Here is a 23395-nt window from a genome sequence, read left to right as displayed (position 1 = left end):
CAAATATATGTAATATTCCTATATTACATGGATCCTGTCTATACTTGACAGTCTTTACCATGATACCAGATATGTCCATCCTCCAACTAGTTACATTTTCCTGGCTCAGCTTCAGCTGAAGAACTTCATCCATCACAAGATCATCTGATCAAAGTCATTCACACATTTTAATATCAATTATGATTAATTATAAAAACCAAATATTTTTGAAAGCTTACCATAAATATAACTCCTATAGGTGCCAATTTATGAATACAGAATAATAATCTAACACTAGAAAATGCATTTCCAGCAGAAAATGCGTGGGAATGCTGAATTGCTAAACCCACACCAAAGCCATTCACCATAACCACTACACTATCTTTAGGACATACAAGCAGTGTTCCTTCAGTACTTATAAAGCCTCTCTTTGATCATTAATCCCCACGCCTTATGAGTGAAAAAACCCTTCAAATTTATGTTGATAAACTTAAAAATGGGGGTATGTCAGCGATTTAAAAAAGGAGTTTGCTGTGCATTAATTTTGTTAAAGCTCTGTGCTCTAGCTATGACATGAACTCTAACCAGCACCATAGACACTGTTTAATCACTAAAATTTCCTAAACTTAAACAGCTTTTTCACAAAAACTGTAAAAAGATATCAAACTGAAAAGATATAGCCGGATAGCTGAATATTTTGTGGACATTTTAAAGTTTGTTTAGCGTCTGTAGGTGAAAGTATGAAGGAGCTGAAACTTTTGGGAGCGGAAGGAGGTTTTAAGGATTTGAAGCATGCTCTCATTGACTTCAATGTTAAAAAAAAGTGTTAAAAAGCTTAATATTTTAAAAAGTATAAATAGTAGAAAAAAAGTTGAAAAAGTCCCATCATTAAAGGGGTTCTAAAGACAAAAATTCTTTCCTCTTAAATTAAAGTCTGACAGTAGCTGATCAAGTAAAAAGTAATGTTTTGCATTATAACTAGTTTGATAGCTGTTGAAATCGAGCTGTTTTATTCACCTTCGTCACTCCTGAATCACTATTCTCACTGACTTCCTGGTTTGCGGTGCACATTCATTCTTGCTACATCACGGCCTAATGGGAACTACAGTTCCCATTAGGCTTAGCCTCCATGCCTGTGAGGGATAAGAGAGCATCTTCACGCAGGGCTGTAGTCATAGGGAGGGGGTGAGCACATTCTGCTTTCCACCATGCAAAACGGCTCAGATGCTGGTGGAAAGCAAGAAGAGGAGTGACAGGAAATGGCATTTTCAAACCTGGATTACTGTATTTTGGAGGTCAAAAGGAAAAACGAGGCAAGTAATATTTAAATGCTCTAGCTTACAGAAATCAATTGATCTAATAAAAAACTAACCTTTAGTGTTCCTTTAACTGAAAGAGCTGAACATTTTAAAAGTTGAATGGTCTTAATAGCTGAAAGTATGCAGAAGTTACGCAAAGCCAAAAAACGCACAGAATAAAATTAAAGTTAAGAATAATAAAACATGAATAACAATACTGGGAATGCTATTGAGCATTCCCACTAATTATACTGGACTGTCCTTACAGCTTTGTTTTGACAGTGTCTAAACTCTTGAGTGCAGCAGTGTAACCCAAACTAACTGAATTACTTCACCCTGCGTTCCACAATGTACTAATCGTACATTAAAAGAAAGGAAGTATTGTTAACTTTATGTAGCTTGCGCATCACATAGTAACAGAACTTGGGACTTGTTTAGACTGTCATATAGGATACTTTAGTTGTATTATAACTATCCATACTGAAAAAGCCTTAAACCAAGTTAAAAAGAAAATATATATATATATATTGTGAGAATTTACTATTAGCAAACCTTAAAATCGGTAGCTAAATATTTTTTCTAAAATCAGTAACGCTTCCTCAGTTTAGCTTCCTTTAAACAGCAGTGAATCTTGCTTACAACCTAAAACTTAAAATAAGTAAACATGGGCCCATTACCTAAACCTATGGCATGTAGGAAATGTATGGTTGAAGAAATATTCATGCTGCCATTCCCGACCGCCTTCTGAACATTCTTGTTGTGCTTGCAATCATAAACCTCTATCGGAAGTTATGACATCCCTTGCTACATATATGTTCTGTGTCAATGATGCCAGCGACATCCAAGAGACTAGAATTTATAAGTATTGATACCATTCAAGGTATCAATGGTATCTCTAGGCATTTCTCTAATGAAATATCTTGGGCTGTTTACACAAAAAAGCCCAAATACCCCTTCTCCTCCCCCTCAAAAAAATTAAAACAATTATAGCCATCACACAGAGCAATAAAGCAAGCAGCAGCAAAATAGTGCTTGTTGAATAATCTGCCCCTTTTTTTATTATAATACTATTCTGCATTAAATGTTGATGGGCACGTAAAGGAAAAGCAACTCACTCTACTAGTAGGATTTATTGCTTTGCTGTAAGTATGTTCAGATTTATCTTTGCCCTAAATAATGTAAAACAGATGGGTTAATACAGAGCCTTCATTTAATTCAAAGACCAATTTAAGAATTTACCAAACTTCACACCGGCAGTAATCTAAAATTTCTCTCACCAAGTGAAAGCATTATTTAAATGCATAACAGAAATGGCTAAAACATAAAAATAACACACATATAGGAGTAATCTATAAAAGTAATGGTGTTATAGCAACCAGATTCTAGAAGTTATGAGCATGTTCAGTATGGCTGTATATTTCCTCTGCCAATGTTTTCCTTAAAAAGTGGGCAAGTCTACACGAAAGCCAGGGCTTCCAACAAACCACATTATTTGAACTACCCAGTACATGTGTTGTGCATACAAGCAAGCCACTTTGCTTCTGCCAAAAAGCTCTTGTTCAGTCTGAGACAGAACATTACAAGCAATAAGAATCAGTGAGGATCTTAGATGCAGAAGTTTTACTAGTGTCTGTTTTTTTTTTTTTTTTTTAACAGGAATTGTGCCAGGGCAAAGCTTTTCTATCAGCCATTTATAGATCTGAACATAAAATATAAAAACCTCTATCGGCTGCTATGGACAACACCCTCACTTTCATAATATACCGCTGCTTGTTACCAAGGAAATATTAAACTACATATATATATTATATATATTTTTTTTTAACTGCAAGCAATAGTTTCAAGCTGCTGTTCTGCTTCAGCAGCCATAGCTGCTGCTTGTAATTGTTCCGTTTCACTCTGAATGGCATTACTTGTCACTTGCTTGCGCTGTTCGCTATGCATATTGTTTTCATGACGTTTTAGATCAGAAGCCTTGGCAAATGCTTTTGGGCACGAAGCACAAATAAATGGTTTCTCGCCTCTGTGTCTTCTTTCATGGTCTTTAAGGTGGGATTTGTGTTTAAATGCTTTATCACAATGGTGGCATGCAAATGGCCTCTCATTACTGTGTACTCGCTCATGTTTCTTGAGATCTGGGGCACGGATAAAAGATTTGGCGCACACTTCACAACTATAGGGCTTGTATCCTGTATGAATCTTCAAATGCTCCTTTAGGTGTGCCTGTGTGGTAAAAGCCTTGGCACACATTTCACACACAAATGGTCTGTCAGCTGTGTGCAACTTCTCATGCTTTCTTAGTCGAGCCTCATCTGTAAAAGTCTTCCCACAAGCTTGGCATGCAAACTGCTCCCTGTGACCATAAAGCAAATACTCAAATTTCATGTCACCTGTCGTTGTCCATGCCTGTGCTTGCTCATCTTTTACTTCATTAATGCTGTCATTATAGGTTAGAGCTTGAGGTGTCTGTGACCCTATATCCTTAGGTTCAGTTGTCTCCATTGCCTCAACTTCTTGACCATAACAGTTGACTTTACGTACTTCTTCACTTCCTAATTCTTTTAGAATGGCTTCTTGAACGCGAAGAGTAGAAGTAGGCGATTTTTCCTCTTCGTGGCTCTGAGGAGTTCCTTCAACTGTGTCATCTGAAGGGCTATCCTCATGATCTCCAATCTCTTCAACCTCGTCATCTTGATTGTCATTGGTTTCACCAACTGGACGGCTTATCTTTAAGCTGGTTTCATAAGCATATTTATTTTTTGGAGAAGATGGATTTTCATCTGAGGTGGAAACATCACGCTTTTGAGAGCATAATTTATCCAAAAATCTTATACCAAGTATTTGGCCTGAGGACATCATAAGATTCACATCTTCCTTTTTAACTGCAATTTTAGCAGTGTACATGTAGTTAAGGACCTCCTCAAATATGTCAGACCTCAGAAAATCAATTTCTATGACAGAGGAACTATCAACTTCCAGCTTCTTGAATAGTTTTTTAAAGTACGTACTGCAAGCAGCAAGGACACACCTATGTGCCCTAAATTTTACATCTTCAACCACAATAGCAATATCACAAAATTCACCTTCGAGTCTTTGCTCATTAAGGGTCTTTAAAAATACAGTTTTATGATCATCATCATTATACTTCAGTGTCTCAGACATGCTTATGAAAAAATCCTAAAAAAGGGAAAGTAGAAAAAGAAAAAAAAGTATGTTAATGAAAATAATTACCAAGGTTACTTTACTTTAATGAAACACCATTAAAATATAATTGCTAGTGGCAGTAAAAAAAAAAAAAAAAAGTAGTATTTATATATTTTTTAAGATACTAGAAAATGTGTGCCAATTTCAGAACAGGCAAGTTTGTGAAGTAGAGCCAACTGCCACTGTGGAGTGAAATGGATGGGAAGCACCATGAGCAGGGGGTTGACTGGCCAGGCAGGGATGCACTGTGATATGGGAGAAGGAGGGTGTTAAGTGGCTGTGGAGGGACGTACTGTCAGAGGGTGAGATGGCCAGCAAAATATTAAAGCTGAGTTCCACCCCAAAAACAAACTTTTTATGAACAAAATAATCAATCTTAAAACAAGATTTTTTACTCATTTCTATATGGCTGTTACTAGGCAGATGTCGTAATCTGCCTAGTCCGCTGTTGTAGAACTTCCTGTCCTAAGACCCCATTGCCTCCTGGGAAATGACACTAATTTCCTAGGAGTCTCTTGGCATTACTGTGCCTAAAAATTCCAGCATGCACCTCTCTCGGAAAACCCAGGAAGAAACACGAACTGGGCTTAATAATGCCCACAGCTGTGATGGAAATGGCCACAAGATCCCCGAGATGATATCAGGTAAGTTTTTGCAACTGGTTATGTACCGATTGTGCTTTATTAATATGTTTTAATGAATATTCATAATAATGTAATTGAGATTGCAAAAAAAGGATTATAAAGACCCTTATTTTTTGCTTTCAAGCAAAAGGGGAGACTCAACTTCTGAAAGTGGGGGCTTTTGACATCTAATGTAAGGGGAGGGGATGCGCTGGACATCTAATCTTACAGATTAGGTGGCTTGAAGCTTCAGATAGCCTTGATGTTCTGTTCTCAGTTCTGATGACAGTAGTGAGGATCGCTTCTCAGTTCAAGACTGGCCCTTTGCTTACAAAGGGCTGAGGACTTCCTTAAAGTGGATGTATTATTTTTTTTTTATTTTTTTTGATGTCACAATGTAGAGAATAAGATTTCCTATGATCTGTGCCCAGTCTTGCCACACATAGTTAATCCAGCTCTGAGCAATCCACTTTTATTGTTCAGTGAAAATTAACAGACTTCCAGATAAAAACCTGTCTAAATAAAAAGTCCTTTCCGTCCCCTTGCTTCGAGTGACAGGGTTTTTACATATCTCGTGCACTAGCTTGGACACATGCACATTCCTGGATGTTTATCATAATATGGGGGGTGATCCACAGTTCATTGTGAGAGGTAATGTATGTCACTCGAAGCAAGGGGACAGAAAGGACTTTTTATTTAGACAGGTTTTTATCTGGAAGTCTGTTAATTTTCAGTGAACAATAAAAGAGGATTGCTCAGAGCTGGATTAACTCTGTGTGGCAAGACTGGGCACAGATGATAGGAAATCTTATTCTCTACATTGTGACATCAAAATTTTTTTTGGGTTTACATCCACTTTAATATAACAACATTGGGCCAATCACCAAGCACTAGCCCTGCCTTATAAAAAGGAAGTGTGAGTTACAAGTTCTTCTATAACTTGAAATATAGGGGGTCATTTACAAAAGGCAAATCCACATTGCACTAAAAGTGCAAAGTGCACTCGAAATTGCACTTGGAAGTGCTGTCGTAAATTTGAGAGGTAGATCTGAAATGAGGGGGAAGCTCTGCTGATCTTATTATCCAATCATGTGCAAGCATGTCCCCCTCGGATCTACGGTGACTGCACTTTCAGTGCAATTTCAAGTGCATTTTGCACTTCTAGTGTAAAGTGGATTTGCCTTTCGTAAATAACCCCCATAGTGTTGATTTACTAAAACTGGAGAGTGCAAAATCTGGTGTAGCTCTGCATAGAAATCTGCTTCCGTTTTTTTTTTTTTTTCAAAGCTTAATTGAACAAGCTGAAGTTAGAAGCCGATTAACTACCATGCACAGCTGCACCATATTTTGCACTCTCCAGTTATAGTAAATCAACCCCAGCGTGTCACTCAGCAGATGAATGGTGTGTCCGGGAGTGAAGAAAATGTGCTGAAAGGAAGTACTGCTGGGGAGGGTGGAATTAAAGCAAAGCTGTTGCTTTCCCCTACATAAGAATAGCCTGGGTTTGCTCTAGGACTTTCAGTTCTTGGTAATTGAATTTGGAGACTGAAGTACTCACAATACCCTTGAAATCCTAACACAACTTTACAAAGGTTTCCATTAATTTTTAGAGCAAAAATGGACCTGTAACATGTATTTACAAATCAAGCACACATTCAAAACACTTAAAAACTGACTTGATATTAAAAAATAACCAAGACTATCAATATAATAACATACCATGAACAAAACAGTAGTTGTCCTTAATGAAGACTGGTGATTCAATGTTAAAATGATCACCTACATTGAGAAATACAAAGGGAAAGAGTTAAATAAAGGGAATACAATGTTTAATCTTAACAAAAACCACATATCTACACAGTAAACACATTTGAGATTAAAAAAGCGTATATTCAATTACGATTCCAGATATGCCTTGACATATTTCCATGGTACAAATAAAGCCCCCCCCATCTCCATACCCATAAACATTCAAAGCTAGGTGATGAGGATTCTTTAACCACTTAAAGCGGAGTTCCACCTAAAAATGGAACTTTCGCTTAACCCACTCCTTGCCCCCTTACATGCCACATGTAATTTTTTTGGGGGGGGGTGGGGGCTTCAGGAGAAGTGGAACTTCCTGTCCCACTTCCTCCTTCTGCCGAGGGGCTGGTAAGGCGATTAGCTTAGGCTGCATTCACACTATAGCGTACTGAATCGTGGCGTTTTGTCCCGCGAATTGCGGCGGCAAATAGCGGCGTTTTGTACCGCGATTCGCGGCGACAAAACGCCGCGATTGTGAATGCAGCCTGTTACCCCCTCTATGGAGATGGTTCACAAATCCTAGCCGAACGCCGAAAGACGCCTGAAAAAAAGGTCCGGGACCTTTTTTCAGGCGGCAGGCGTCCGGCATGGAGATGTGAACCATCTCCATAGAGGGCAATGCTAAAGCATCCCTCTGGCGTGTCGGGGCGGCAGCGGCGTTCACACTACAGGCGTATATACGCCTAGGTGTGAACGGGGCCTTAATCGCCTTATTGCAGCCCCTCCCTGTAGGCGAGCGCCTGTCCAATCGGACGGCGCCGCGGTCACTGCCGGGTGCCCACACTAGGAATGAAGGCGTTGCTGGAACCGTGGAGCAGGTAAGTGTCTGTTAATTAAAAGCCAGCAGCTACACTTTTTGTAGCTGCTGACTTTTAATAAACTTAAAAAAAGGCTGGAACACCCCTTTAAGGACCAAGCCTTTTTCTGGGATTTGTTGTTTAAAACTGTTTTTTTTTAGTTTGTTTTACTAGAAAATTACTTACATTAACCACTTAAGGGCCGAGCCTGTTTTTCAGACTCAGTGTTTACACGTTAAAAAAACCTACGTTAGACTTACCGGTAACGGTATTTCTACAAATCTTCTAGGACAGCACACCTGAGAGATGAGGGCTCCTCCCTACAGGAAACACAATCAATTGACAGCTTGTTATAAGTCCCCACCCTTCCCCTTGATCTCCAGTATGTATTAAAGTAATCCCGAACTGGTTCACAAGGGACATAGTTCCGTATAGGTACTTACCACCTAGCGATTAGCTTATCTTTTCCCTACACTTAGGGCGGGAAGTAGGCCTGCCGTCCTGGAAGGTTCGTAGAAATACTGTTACCGGTAAGTCTAAAGTAGGTTTTCTCCTATCACCTTCCAGGACGGCACACCTGAGAGAGGATAATCAAGTCACCACAGGCCTTCCTTCAGGGTGGTACCACAGCTTGTAGGACCTTCTGACCAAAAGCCAAGTCTTGCTGTGACAACATTTCCACACGATAGTGCTTCAGGAATGTATGACGACTGGACCAGGTGGATGCACCTCGGACTTGCTCCCAGGAGGCCCCTGTTTTTTCAGCAAAGGAAGTTGCTAGAGATCTGGTTGAATGAGCTTTGATTTTAGCTGGAGCTGGGATTCCAGAGCATACATAAGCCCCGGAGATAGCTTCACTTATCCATCTGGAGACTGAGGCTTTTGAGGCCTGAAGTCCCTTCCTGGGCCCAGCATACAGAACTAGTAGGTGATTGGATCTCCTAAAATTCTTTGTTCTCTCTAGATAGGCAAGAAGACACCTTCTTACATCCAGACAATGGCATTTCTTTTTGGTTCATCACAAAAGGACGGCAATATTACTGATGATCCACGTGGATTGGCACGTGTAGGTAGGCATCTTTGAGGTCCAGAGTCATCATGAAGGCTTCCTTCATGAGGATCTTCCGTACCGAGTAGATACTTTCCATAGTACATTTTTTGTATTCCAGAAACTTGTTCAGGTTTCTTAAATTTATTATCAGGCGGTATTTTCCCGATGGCTTGCGGACAAAAAAAATACGTGGGAATAGAATCCCTGGTATTGTTGTTCCTTTGGTACTGGTACCACTACCTGTTTGACCAATTCCTGGATACCCCTCCAGGAGGGCAGATCTTTTTAGGGCATCACTGGGAGGATGTGCAAGAGTGATCGTAGAGGGGGGTGTTGCCGAAAATTCCAGACGATAACCTTCTCGTAGGATTCGGCAAATGTAAGTGCTGTCCGAAATCTTTTCCCACTGAGGAACAAATTGGGACAATCGTCCCCCCACTCTGATCTTGGCGTCACTTAGTTTCTTTGTCTCCAGCTTTGGCAGAGGGTAACAGTAAGTTGTTCTTTTACTTTCCCTTACCATAACCCCCACAGTTTGTCTGGTTTCTTTTTGGTTCTGTGCTTTGATTGCCCAGAGGGGCCTCAAAAAGTTTTCCTAAACCTATCTTTTTGGGGTTTAACTGTAAACTTTTTACCTTTTTCTGATGACCTTGACAGGACATCATACAGGCCCCGGCCAAAAAGCAACGAACCTTGAAAGGGAAGGCCACATAGCTTACCCTTTGATGTTATATCTCCTTCCCAGGCTTTAAAGTGGAGGTTCACCCAAAAACTCAATTTTTAACCTTAGATTGGGCCTAATTACGGGAAGCAGAATCGAGTGTTTTGTTTAAAATCAATGCAGTACTTACCTTTTTTGAGATAGATGTTCTCCCGCCGCTTCCGGGTATGGGCATTCCAATTTGATTGACAGCCTTCCGACCGTCGCATATAGCGCGTCACCAGTTTCCGAAAGTAGCCGAACGTCGGTGCGCAGGCGCCGTATATCGCTGCACCGACGTTCGGCAACTCGTGACGCGCTGGATGAGACCTTTGGAAGGCTGTCAATCAAATAGGAACACCCAGTCCCGAAGACCATTCCCGGAAGCGGCGGGAGAACATCTATCTCAAAAATTTAAGTACTGCATTGATTTTAAACAAAACACCCGATTCTGCTTCCCGTAATTAGGCCCAATCTAATGTTAAAAAAAAAAATTTCGGGCGAACTCATGCTTTAATCCAGACAGCTCTTCTAGCTGAGTTGATTAATGCTGCCGTTTTAGCCGAAGCTCTTGCAGATTCAATTGCAGCATCCGCAAGGTAAGCAACAGCTTTTTCCTAGGAGGGATTCTGCTCTGTGGTCCATCAAATCCTTAATACTGCCTGCGTCCTCAAAGGAGAGGTCAGACAATTTGGTGACCGCATCCAGTCTTGGGAGCTTAAAGAATGTCTCCTCATCAGTTTGGTGAAAGGGAAAGCTCCTTTTCCAAGTTTTCTGTCTGACAATCCTCCTTTCAGGATTAGAGGATTGGGAACACTCTAGATTGAGATTTGCTCAGCCTCCTATAAACCTTATCCTGTGCTGAGGTTACTTTAGGGGTTTCTGGAATCTCAGTTGCCAGCATTTCCGTCTGCATGGATGCAAGGAATTTTTTCATCATTGCAGCAGCCTCCTTCCCTGCTAAATTGTTTATGCATTTATAGCAAAGGGGCTTTGAGTGGGAGTTTAGCCTTACAGTTCCCACATTTTTTGGAGGAACTATGCCCTGTCGCGGCAGGAGACTGTACTGAGGCCTCCTGGGTTCCGCTGGGGGAGCCTGTAAGACAAGAGATATAAAACATATGCATAACATTACTCTGTCTTCCCCTGGGACTGCAGGTTGTACTGGGGAGTGGAAAAGGTAAGGTGAGAAGTGAAATCCAGTTTCCTGTTCTGGCTGGCCCAGTGACCTCAGACCTTGGAAGCCAGGACCTCTCACTCCCTTTCCTCCTACTTTTCTAAGGGGGGTTTGTACTCACCGGTCCCCAACCTGGATCTGCCTGCAGTCGCATTTGCCTTCCCTTCCTCTTGTTCCATGAGGAGGTTGCCTGGGTCCTGGGCTGCTGGTACCGCTGGAGGGACTGGTACAGCAAGCCGACCACTTCCACACCACTCTCCCACCATCCTAACACTTCCGGGTTGCACTGTGTCTGCGGCGCCGCCCACTTCCTGTGATGCGCTCGTGTTTAGAACGAGGCTTGGAGCTCAGTGCTTCCTCCTAGGAAAACTCGGAAGTGAAGAGAGCAGCTTAATGCCGGCGTTTTTGAAATACAGCGATGGCGCGCCCTCCCTGCGGCCAGAGCGCTGGTGCACACCTAGGGCGACCTGTGAGAAGGACAAAGCCTACAGGTTAGTTCAGCCCTCCCCAAAACCTGTCTTAACAGGGGTACCATTAGACCCTCCTCGGTCTTTAAACAAAACAAACATGTTGCTGTGTTCGGAAGAAACACAATCAATACTAGGGATCAAGGGGAAGGGTGGGGACTTATAACAAGCTGTCAATTGATTGTGTTTCCTGTAGGTAGGAGGCCTCATCTCTCAGGTGTGCCGTCCTGGAAGGTGATAGGAGAAACATTTTTTTGCTAGAAAATTACTTAGAACCCCCAAACATTATACATTTTTTTTCTAACATCCTAGAAAATAAAATGCCGGTCATTGCAATACTGCCACACCGTATTTGTTCAGCGGTCTTACAAGCGCACTTTTTTTGGAAAAACATCTATTTTTAAAATAAAGAAATAAGACAACAGTAAAGTTTAAAAAAAATATATATTGTTAAAAAAAAAATGTTATGCCGAGTAAATTGATACCCAACATGTCACGCTTCAAAAATTGCACCCGCCTCGTGGAATGGCATCAAACTTTTTAAAAATCTCCATAGGTGGCGTATAAAAAAAAAAAAAAATCTACAGGTTTCATGTTTTGAGTTACAGGAGGGGGTCTAGTGCTCCCGCTCCAACGATCGTGGTGATACCTCACATGTGTGGTTTGAACCAGGGCTGTGGAGTCGGAGTCGAGGAGTCGGAGGAAATTTTGGGTACCTGGATTCGGAGTCGGCAAACAATGCACCAACTCCTACTAAATTTATATTGGAATAAAAAAAAAAGCAAGTTTAAATGTCCCAATTCACAAAAAGTTATAATTAATGACTTCTCTACTGTAAGAATAAAGACCAATGCATGCAGTGCCTCACGTAACCGCAAAACGAACACGTTAAGTGACCGTGAAGAAGCATGCTTTTCATGTGCTTCACTATATGGCACGCAACGCACAATTAGGAGCTGCAATACTTATACTTAGTGTTGTGTTCTGCTTTTACAGGGAACGCAGCGTCCATGTGTAACCTAGCCTCTCACTGATAAGGGATTAAATAAATATGTTTTTTGCAGGACTAGAGAGTGAGACACTTGTATAAGTGAAGGGAATGGAGGGCCAATAGTTCAAGACTGAAGCTGTAAACCATTGGAAAAACTGCTGTCATTTAGCTAAGGCTATAAAAACTATAAAAGAGACGTCGCATAAGCGTTAGAGAACCAGTAAGTGTCCAAATAAAAAAATTCCAACAGGAGTTTTATAAAGCACTAAAAGAAGTTGAAAAGTATGATCGCTCATCAAAACTTACTGTTGAAGAAGCCATCCTTGTTTATCCAGAGATCGTTAGTGATGTGGCCAGAATAGTTACTGCAATGCCACCCACCCAAGTCAGTGTCGAAAGATTATTTTCAGCCCTAAAAATAATAAAGTCTGACTTAAGAGCCTCTATGAAAGAGGATCTGGCAGAGGCAATTCTCTTCCTTAGAACTCTACATTGAATTGATTTGCATTTGCTAAGCCTATAACTACATTTCAAGATTAATATAAACCATTTCTAGGTATTACAGATTTTGTTTTTGGTTCATTATAGAGAAGCTTTGTTTTTGTTCTAAAACAACCAAATAATGTGGTTTGTATTTTTGAACTGGTAAAGATCCTGTACCTGATGTTTATGCCTGCTGCTACTATCCAGCCACTTGATTGATTAATAAATTTTTTTTTTTATAAAACTTTGTTTTCATTGTGTTTTTCATTTGCTTAAACTGTGCAATACAGTAGACGGTTGGCTTCCCAGCCAGTAGTCCTGTGGTAGGTTGCGTTTCTTTCCCTCAAGGAATGTATAAAATACATTTGCATAATAATACAGAGGAGTCGGAAGTACATAAAACTGAGGAGTCGGAACATTTATCTACCGACTCCACAGCCCTGGTTTGAACACCATTTTCATATGCAGGCGCTACTCACGTATACGTTCGCTTCGGCACGCGAGCTCGTCGGGACGGGACGCGACGCTTTAAAAAAAAAAATATTTTTTACACTGTTTTAAAAAAAAAAAAAAAAAATTGGGTCACTTTTATTCCTATTACAAGGAATGTAAACATCCCTTGTAATAGAAAAAAAGCATGACAGGTCCTCTTAAATATGAAATCTGGGGTAAAAAAAACCTCAGATCTCATATTTAGGCTAAAATGCAATAAAAAATAAATAATTAAATTTTTTAATTTGAAAAAAAAAGACAAAAATAAAAAGGTCCTTTGAGGCGTATGGGCGGAAGCGACGTTTTGACGTTGCTTCCGCCCTGCTATGGTATGAGACGGGTGGGGGTCAACTTGCTCTCACTCGTACCCATACCCCTGGATAGGACCCGATTTCACAGGGGGTCCCTCTCCCGCCGCCGATAAAGGTGATCTTGCGGCGAATCTGCTGCAGAGACCACCATTATCGTTACCAGGACCGCCGCCTGAAGAAATGGATACCCCAGTTGTGGCAGAAGCTGCTGCCATTACCGAGATATCCTTCTTCAAAGTGAGGACATATAGTGTGGTCCTTAAGTGGTTTAAAAAAAAAAAAACACAACAGTAAAGTTAGCCCAATTGTTTTGTATATTGTGAAAGATAATGTTACGCCGAGTAAATTAATACCCAACATGTCAGGCTTCAAAATTGCACCTGCTCGTGGAATGGCGACAAACTTTTACCCTCAAAAATCTCCATAGGCAATGTTTAAAGAAATTCTACAGGTTGCATGTTTTGAGTCACAGAGGAGATCTAGGGCTAGAATTATTGCTCTCGCTTTACCGATCGCTGTGATACCTGGACACCGTTTTCATATGCGTGGATATCGGGCCAGGATTCCCTGGACTGGTTGAGTTCCTCCGCCGCAGAGTGGAAACACTTCTTCACTAAACGGGCCTTCTATGAGGAGGGTGAGAAAACTGGCCGCTTGTTGGCTAGAATTGCCAGGTCCTAACAAACATCCCCAGCCATTCAATGCTCCACTGGGCAATTGGTGAATGACACTGAACTAGCTTCCTTCTACGCAGTTTCATGCGATTACTCGAATGAGGCAAAACCTACCGGTTTTGACCTGTCGGACACGCATGGAGCTGGAAGCTCTGTTCGCGTTGGATGAACTGAGGGAGGCGGTTGTCTCCTTCCCTACTTGCAAGATGCTAGGGGATGATGGGATCCCCACAGACATTTATGCCCAGTACGGGGAGGTAATTCTACCCAAACTACTGAAAGGAAAGTCTTTAACTCCTCCTTCAAATCGGGGCAGCTACCTATAACAAGGGCAAACATTATACTACTACTCTTAAACCTGGAAAGGACCCGGTAGACCCAAGTTCTTACAGGCCCATCTCATTATTGCAAAGAGACGTTAAAATATTAGCCAAAGATCTGACCACGAGGCTTAACAAGGTTATTCTGTCCATCATTCACCCAGACCAAGCAGGTTTCATGCCACAGGAATCCACTGCGACTAACCTTAGAAGGCTTTTTTGAACATGCAGACCCCAGCAGATGTGGCTGACAGGGCACTGTTGTCTCGACGCCAAAAAGGCATTCGACAGTGTCAGTTGGCAATATCTCTGGGCAGTACTGTCCAAATTCGGGTTTGGTCCTAGATTCATTGCATGGGTACAGTTAGTGTATGGCTCACCACAGGCCACCATACGCATGTCAGATAGGATGTCGCATGTCTTTGCACAAGGCAGGCGGACTAGGCAGGATTGCCCCCCGTCTCCCCTGCCATTTCCATTGGCTATTGAGCCGCTCGCTGCCCAGGTGAGGGATTTCCACAAATCAAGGGATTTCGCTACGGTGATGAATTGCATGACAAAATAATGCTCTACGCCGACAACATGCTCCTCTTTCTGGTGGACGTGGATGATTCATTATCTCAGGCAATGCCCCTCATTACTGATTTTGCCCACTATTTAGGCCTTACCGTTAACTGGTTTAAATCTGCACTGATGTTCCTGGATGCATCTGGGTTGAATGCAGAGCATCCCAGTCCTGTCCCTATAGTGATACTTAGGCATTTACATATCCCCCAAACTGACTGATGATTACTATAGGCTAAATATATATCCTCTGCTGACTCGCTTCAGAGGACAAAATAAATATATGGAACAGACTCAAAATGTCCCTGGCAGGGAAGGTGAAACTCTTTAAGATGATCCTAATGCCCCAGTTCCTGTACCTGCTCCACAACACCCCAGTAGTTATTCCACTTAAAATATTTTGAAGTGGTCAATTCCCTATTCAGATTATTGTTATGGCAATATCCGAAGGGAGGGGGGGGTGCCTTGCACTCCCCAACCCTTGGATATACTATTTGGCTGCACAGCTGCAGCATCTGATAGGAGCTATGGCTCCGGCTCATAAGCTAAACTCCTGTTGATTAGCACAGGGGCAGAGTCTGTGTTTCAACGGCCTAACAAACGCCCACTTACACACTCCAGAAGGTGTGGAACAAGGTCAAACAATTGCAACAGGTAACGGGGTATAAAACATACAAGGAACTGGCCAAACTCCAACAGGGACCCAGGTGGCATCCCCTAGGAATAACCCACCTAAGACATGTCTTTCATAACAGGAAACGACTTTTCTTCGCAGATTTGCAATCTAAATATGCACTACCTTCCAACATGCTTTTCTACTACCTACAACTAAAACATTCTGTCAAGACGCAGGGCGTCGCAGTGGACTGGGTTAGGGCCGAAACAACTAATCGATTAATCGACAACTAATCGATTACAATTTTCATTATCGATTAATCGGCCAGTAACATAATGGGGTTAAAAAAACTAAAATTAGCCCTTTATAGCAGTGGTCATCAACCCTGTCTTACAGGGCCCAATAACAGGCCAGGTTTGCAAGATAACTGAAATACATCACAGGTGATATAATTTGCTGCTCAGTGATTGCAGTATTCTAGACTGCATCTCCCCATGGTAATACATAAAACCTGGCCTGTTAGTTGGCCCTGTAGGGCAGGGTTGATGACCACTGCTTTATAGTACAAAAAAGCAAATCGCTACTGTAAATATTACTTTCACTGTCCCACAGTAAAAAAATTAACCCCTTACAGTAGCGATTATTTGCTCTTTTTGTACCTATTGTTTTTTTTAACTCCATTATGTTACTAAACATCTCAGGCCTGGGTTCACACCTCTGTTTTTGGTGTTTTTTGCAGAAACACACTACAGTTCATTTACATGTTTTCCTATGGGACACGTTCACATCTATGATTTTTTTTTTCAGCTGCTGCGTATTTGGAAAGGGCAAGGACTTTTTAATGCAAAACTGTGCCATTTTGTTTTTTTTGGTTCAATATACTTCAATGGAGAAGCTGCAGAAAAGCATGTAATGTGGTGTTGCGGCAATTTGTGTTTTGTAATCTGCCCAACAACAAATTGGCCCAAATAAATTTAAAAATGCAATATTTTTTTTTTTTAAGGCTATTATCCGATCAAAACAATAATCAGCCAACTAATTGATTATGAAAATAATCGTTAGTTGCAGCCCTACGTCACATTCCCCCTCCCCTGATTTCCACATACTGCAACAGACACAAAGGGCATATTATCCCAATGTTACCATATGCTTCTATCTGCATTCCTGGAGGGACACCCCATGAAGGCAGTGTCACAGTGGAAGGCAGACTTAGGCCCCATCACAGGGGAGCAGTGGGAAGAGGCTGTTAACACCTGTTCGCTGAACATATCACAAAAAAGTTTCCCAATTATATATCCTATTGAGGGTACACTATACCCCAGTAAAACTTAAACAAAACATGGGCAAATTGCCAGATCCGCTGTTTGGCAAGTGTAAAATAGTGCCAGGTGACTAGATACATCTCCTCTGGCACTGCCCCAAACTACATTAGGTATTGGACAGGGGTCTTGGCCCTACTTAACAGGGTATTTCAAACTAATGTCCCTCTTGATCCACTAGGTTGCCTTCTACCGTGTTTCCCCGAAAATAAGCCCGGGTCTTATATTAATTTTGTCACCCAAAAACACACTAGGGCTTATTTTCGGGGTAGGTCTTATCATGCCGTGTGCTGTCTTCTCTTCCCCCATGCCTGTCATAAATCCCATGTGGAACCGTGTAAAGTGATTGTAAAATCCTAGAATCCACTACATATTGCAAAATGTGTATGTCTCTGCAATCCATTAGTGCCACATACCTTATAGTGCTTGGCACATCTGTAACCCACCAAAGCTCTCTTCCCCTTCTTCGAGCACTGCAGAGGCAGGGGGGCCTGACATCCCCCGCTGACAGCTTGCAGAAGAGCAGAGTGACATCAGCTGAGCGCCGCTCGCCGCTTCCATGGCCAGCCGGGGCCCTCATCCCAGCTCTGAGCACTGCAGAGGAAGGGGGGCCCCAACATCTCCTGCTGACAGCTTGCAAATACCGTAAGCAGAGCGGAGTGACATCAGAAGTGCGCCGCTCGGCGCTTCTATGCTCCGTCGGAAGCCTCTTCCAAGCTCCGAGAATTGCAGAGAAAGGGGGGCCCAACATCCCCCGCTGACAGCTTGCAAATAAGCAGAGCAGAGTAACATCAGTTGTGCGCCGCTCGGCGCTTCTGTGCTCCGTCGGAAGCCTCTTCCAAGCTCCGAGAACTGCAGAGGGAGGGGAGCTTGAGATCCCCCACTGACATCTGAGAGGAGAGGAAAGCAGCGTGAGATCAGCTGAGAGCAGCGGAAGGTCAGCGATATGCCGATGGTATTTGGCACAACTAGATCGCATAAACACCCACACACACACTCTCTACACTTAATAACACTGTAATAGAGTGGACAGCACTGTAAACTAGGTCTTATTTTCGGGGTAGGGCTTATATTGCAGCCCTTCCCGAAAATCACACTAGGTCTTATTTTCGGGGTAGGTCTTATTTTCGGGGAAACACGGTAAGTGTACTGGAGGGGGCAATTCCAGAGGAGATGACAAGGATGGCTTTCGCCAGAGCACCGTTTCAAGCTAGGAAAACAATACTTATGAGCTGGAACTCTGCCAGCCACCGACGGTTAAAACATGGATTCAGCACATGGGTAATACTCTTATGTAAAAATATATATACCAGCATAGGGGGAATCCTGGGGAAATTTGACAGGTTATGGGCTGCATGGCTTGGTAGGCCAGGTATAAGCCCCAGAGAACTGGTACAGATGAGACTGCTTAGATCAGTGATGGGGAACCTTGGCACTCCAGATGTTTTGGAACTACATTTCCCATGATGCTCATGCACTCTGGAGTGTAGTAGAGCATCATGGGAAATGTAGTTCCAAAACATCTGGGGATCCAAGTTTTTCCATCACTGGCTTAGGTGTTCATAGAGGTATCTGGGGACACACCTGGGTGGGTAACAGAACACGTTAGGACAGGGTTATCGATTCATTGGCCAGGTACTGAAATTAAATACCAGAAAAAAGGATTTAATGGGGTTGTAAAGGTTTGTTTTTTATTTTCTAAATATGTTGCTTTAAGCTAGTGCATTGTTGGTTCACTTACCTTTTCCTTCAATTTCCCTTCTAAATATTTGTTTTCTTTGTCTGAATTTCTCACTTCCTGTTTCTCCTCAGTGAGGTGTTCAGTAAGCTGTTCTAAATGACTTTCCACCGCTCAGATGATGGTGGAAAGCTTACTGAGGACAAACAGGAAGTGAGAAATTCAAACAAAGAAAAAAACGCATTTAGAAGGGAAATGGAAGGAAAAGGTAAGTGAACCAACAATGCACTAGCTTAAAGGAACCTATTTAGAAAATAAAAGACAAACCTTTACAACCCCTTTAATAACCCAGGTACTACGTAATGTATATCCACAGTTATATGTATACTGCAGGTTGTGACTAATGGTTGGGTAACTGATTCTTCAATGACAATACGAAGTGTAATGAGTTACATGTATGATTTTGCGTTGTGTTTCTTGAGCAATAAAAACCTTTTGATTAAAAAAAAAAAAATAATAAAAGTTTCTTCTAGCTAAAATTTCTGAAGGTACAATATCCATCTGAACCATCATAATTTACCACACCGGCTCCCCATTTATACTTGAGACCTTTGTAACACTAACGAGTCACATGACACCGGGGAGGGAAAATGGCTAACTGGACCCAAATTGAACATTTTCACTTAGGGGTGCACTCACTTTTGTTGCCAGCGGTTTAGACATTAATGGCTGTGTGTCAAGTTATTTTAAGGGGAACAGCAAATGTACACTGTTATATAGGCTGTACACTATTTTACATGGTAGCAAAATGTCCTTTCTTCAGTGTTGTCACATGAAAAGATATAAGATATTTACAAAAATGTGAGGGGTGTATTCACTTTTGTCAGATACTGTAGCTGCAACTGCTGAGCCCTGTATACGTGTGAACAGCCACATATAGCTGTAGTCGCTGATCCCTGTATGGTTCAATGTGGGAACAGCCACAGATAGCTGCAGTCGCTGAGCCCTGTATGGTTCAATATGCGGACAGCCACATGTAGCTGCAGCCGCTGAGCCCTGTATTATTCAGTGTGGAAACAGCCACATATAGCTGCAGCCGCTGAGCCCTGTACAGTTCAATGTGGGAACAGAAACATATAGCTGCAGCCGCTGAGCCCTGTACAGTTCAGTGTGGAAACAGACACATATAGCTGCAGCCGCTGAGCCCTGTACAGTTCAATGTGGGAACAGACACATATAGCTGCAGCCGCTGAGCCCTGTACAGTTCAATGTGGGAACAGACACATATAGCTGCAGCCGCTGAGCCCTGTACAGTTCAATGTGGGAACAGACACATATAGCTGCAGCCGCTGAGCCCTGTACAGTTCAATGTGGGAACAGACACATATAGCTGCAGCCGCTGAGCCCTGTGCGTAGGGTTGCCAACTCATCCCTTTAAAACAGAACACATATGAATTACACAGGTTCTGAGGCTAATTTAATGCAAATAAGGCACCAAGTGAGTTTAATTACCTCCTTAATCAGCCACAGAACCTGTGTAATTAATATGTGTTCTGTTTTAAAGGGATGAGTTGGCAACCCTACCTGTACAGTTCAATGTGGGAACAGAAACATATAGCTGCAGCCGCTGAGCCCTGTATGGTTCAGTGTGGAAACAGCCACATATAGCTGCAGCCGCTGAGCCCTGTATGGTTCAATGTGGGAACAGACATATGGCTGCAGCCGCTGAGCCCTGTACAGTTCAATGTAGGAACAGACACATATAGCTGCAGCCGCTGAGCCCTGTATGGTTCAATGTGGGAACAGACATATAGCTGCAGCCGCTGAGCCCTGTATGGTTCAATGTGGGAACAGACATATAGCTGCAGCCGCTGAGCCCTGTATGGTTCAATGTGGGAACAGACATATAGCTGCAGCCGCTGAGCCCTGTATGGTTCAATGTGGGAACAGACATATAGCTGCAGCCGCTGAGCCCTGTATGGTTCAATGTGGGAACAGACATATAGCTGCAGCCGCTGAGCCCTGTATGGTTCAATGTGGGAACAGACATATAGCTGCAGCCGCTGAGCCCTGTATGGTTCAATGTGGGAACAGACATATAGCTGCAGCCGCTGAGCCCTGTATGGTTCAATGTGGGAACAGACATATAGCTGCAGCCGCTGAGCCCTGATTGGTTCAATGTGGGAACAGACATATAGCTGCAGCCGTTGAGCCCTGTATCGTTCAATATGGCAACAGCCACAGATCACTGCCTCCGCCACTGAGCTATCAGTAAAGTGTACAGTGCTCAGCGGCCGCAGCTGTAATTTACGCTGAGGTTAGACAACCATGCAAAAGTAAGCAGCAACATCAGGTGGAAATAAAATGAAGACTTGGACAATAAAAAAAACAATTGATGGGAAATAGTGGCGTCCAATAGCTAAAACTTTTATTTCAGTCCTCCTCAGACAAATGAATGGGCTCCATATAACAGACGTCATCATCAGCTATGAGCGGTTCTCAGGTAGCGCCGCTCATACACCACACGCGGGCACCCTACCCCCTGAGCAGAGCCCGGCGTGCTCACGTGATAATTCCTCGCTCCACTTCCATCGAAGCCGCGCAAAAAACAAATAAAAAATCACGCGCTCCTAAGAACAAGAGAAGCTCCCGCGTGCACACTCCACACAAGAACGTCCGCCATGACACCCCCGGCGCATGCCCAACATCATCATCCCTCTTCCCTATCCCGAAGCCACTCACGGACACCGGGCTCTCCCGCTGTATCCACCTAAACCGACGTGCGTGCACGCCTCGGTCATTGTACAGCCAGCCATGTGAAGCACAAGCACGGGGCACGAACACCCTTCACAGCCCGCAATGCAGCGAGAGCGCGCCACAGAGCCGACCCGCGTTCACTCCATTCCACAAGCCCAAGCAGTCCTTGCATTCAGTGCTATCCCCCGAGGTACTCACCGTGTGTCTGGCCGTGAGGAGGTTTATTACAGAGGATATTAGGGTGTAATTAGATCAAAAAAAGTGTTTGTGACTCGTGCACGTCTCTGCACCTCCTGCACGAGCAATATGGCTGTGTGCATGCGCCGTAGGAAGTGGGCGCGCCGCGCAAGCACGGCACTGCCCTGTGTTTTAGTGGCGGCGCCGCCTCTTCTACGTTAGTGACGAGGCTTGTCGGAGCCCACTGAAGCAGTCGAGATTTAAGGCCATTACTTGGCAGTATTCCGTTACCATCACGCAATTAGTGCTGTGCCTGGCACGCAGTTGTTTCTTTTTACCATACATAAAGCTTTGACTGTGCGGGTTCACGGATGGGGGGAGGAGGTGCCAGCGGGGACTCTGTGGGAGGCGGGAGCGGTGCGCGCGCACTGTCTCGCGCGGGTATCATGATGCCGCGTGGACTTTACTGTACGTGACCTCAGCAGGCGAGGGGGAGCCGTGCACAGTCACTGTGTCACTGCTCTGCGGGTGTCTGAGGAGTACACGGCTACCCACTCAGCAGGCTTCTCCTCACACTGATATGGAATCTGCATTTGAATTGTGAAAGTGGAGAAATGGCTGAACGTTTCCTGTCAGTTTGCTGCTTCTTTACCTTTTCTCATTTATTTGAACTGTGTTAGGCTGGCCATGTACCAATGGATCGCCAAATGTTGGTTCGAAAGTTCCATGCTACTTCCACTGCGACATTTGGTTTGATGTTAAAGGGGTTGTAAAGGTTCGTTTTTTATTTTCTAAATGGGTTCCTTTAACCACTTCTCTCCTTCATGTAAAAATCTGCTAGAAAATTAATCAGAACCCCCCAAACATTATACATATTTTTTTAGCAGACACCCTAGGGAATAAAATGGCAGTCATGGCAACTTTTCTTGCACGGTATTTGCGCAGTTATTTTTCAAACGCCTTTTTTGGGGAAAAAAATGGTTTCATGAATTAAAACATAACAAAACGGCAAAGTTAGCCCAATTTTTTGTATAATGTGAAAGATGATGTTATGCCGAGTAAATAGATACCTAACATGTCACGCTTTAAAATTGTGCACACTCATGGAATGGCGCCAAACTTCGGTACTTAAAGTGGAGGTTCACCCAAAAACTCAATTTTTAACATTAGATTGAGGCTCATTTTGGGAAGCAGAATCGGGTGTTTTTTTTAAAATCGAAGCAGTACTTACCGTTTTAGAGAGAGATCTTCTCCGCCGCTTCCGGATATGGGCTGCGGGACTGGGCGTTCCTATTTGATTGACAGGCTTCCGACGGTCGCATACAGCGCGTCACGATTTTCCGAAAGTAGCCGAACGTCTGTGCGCAGGCGCCGTATAGAGCCGCACCGACGTTCGGCTTCTTTTGGCTACTCGTGACGCGATGTATGCGACCGTCGGAAGCCTGTCAATCAAATAGGAACGCCCAGTCCTGAAGACCATACCCGGAAGTGGCGGAGAAGATCTATCTCTAAAACGGTAAGTACTGCTTCGATTTAAAAAAAAAACACCCGATTCTGCTTCACAAAATGAGCCTCAATCTAATGTTAACAATTGTTTTTCGGGTGAACTCCCGCTTTAAATCTCCATAGCCGACGCTTTTTTTTTTTTTTACAGGTTACTATTTTCGAGTTACAGAGAAGGTCTAGTGCTAGAATTGTTGCACACGCTCTAACGCACACGGCGATACCTCACATGTGGGGTTGGAACGGCGTTTACATATGTGGGTGGGACTTAAATGCATGTTTGCTTCTGAGCGCAAGCTACTGGGGACAGGGGCGTTTTTAAAAAAAAAAATGTTATTTTTTTATTTTACTTAATTTTTTTTTTACTTTTTTTTATATTTTTATTCCTATTACAAGGAATGTAAACATCCC

At 42.9% G+C, this 23395-nt stretch overlaps 1 protein-coding gene across 1 annotated transcript; it reads right to left on the bottom strand.

Moving 5' to 3' along the window:
• Positions 1 to 2392: 2392 nt before the first annotated feature.
• Positions 2393 to 21748, bottom strand: ZBTB14 (zinc finger and BTB domain containing 14). The gene is made up of 3 exons (XM_040354018.1): positions 21503 to 21748; positions 6824 to 6883; positions 2393 to 4454 (listed from the first exon to the last, which is right to left on the bottom strand). Exons 2-3 carry the CDS (start codon positions 6824 to 6826, stop codon positions 3099 to 3101), a joined length of 1359 nt encoding a protein of 452 aa, XP_040209952.1. The 5' UTR covers positions 6827 to 6883; positions 21503 to 21748; the 3' UTR covers positions 2393 to 3098.
• Between the last annotated feature and the right edge of the window lie 1647 nt (positions 21749 to 23395).

Source organism: Rana temporaria, chromosome 5 (genome assembly GCF_905171775.1).
Source record: "Rana temporaria chromosome 5, aRanTem1.1, whole genome shotgun sequence".
NCBI lineage: Eukaryota > Metazoa > Chordata > Amphibia > Anura > Ranidae > Rana > Rana temporaria.
This window is presented reverse-complemented; position numbering and strand designations above follow the sequence as displayed.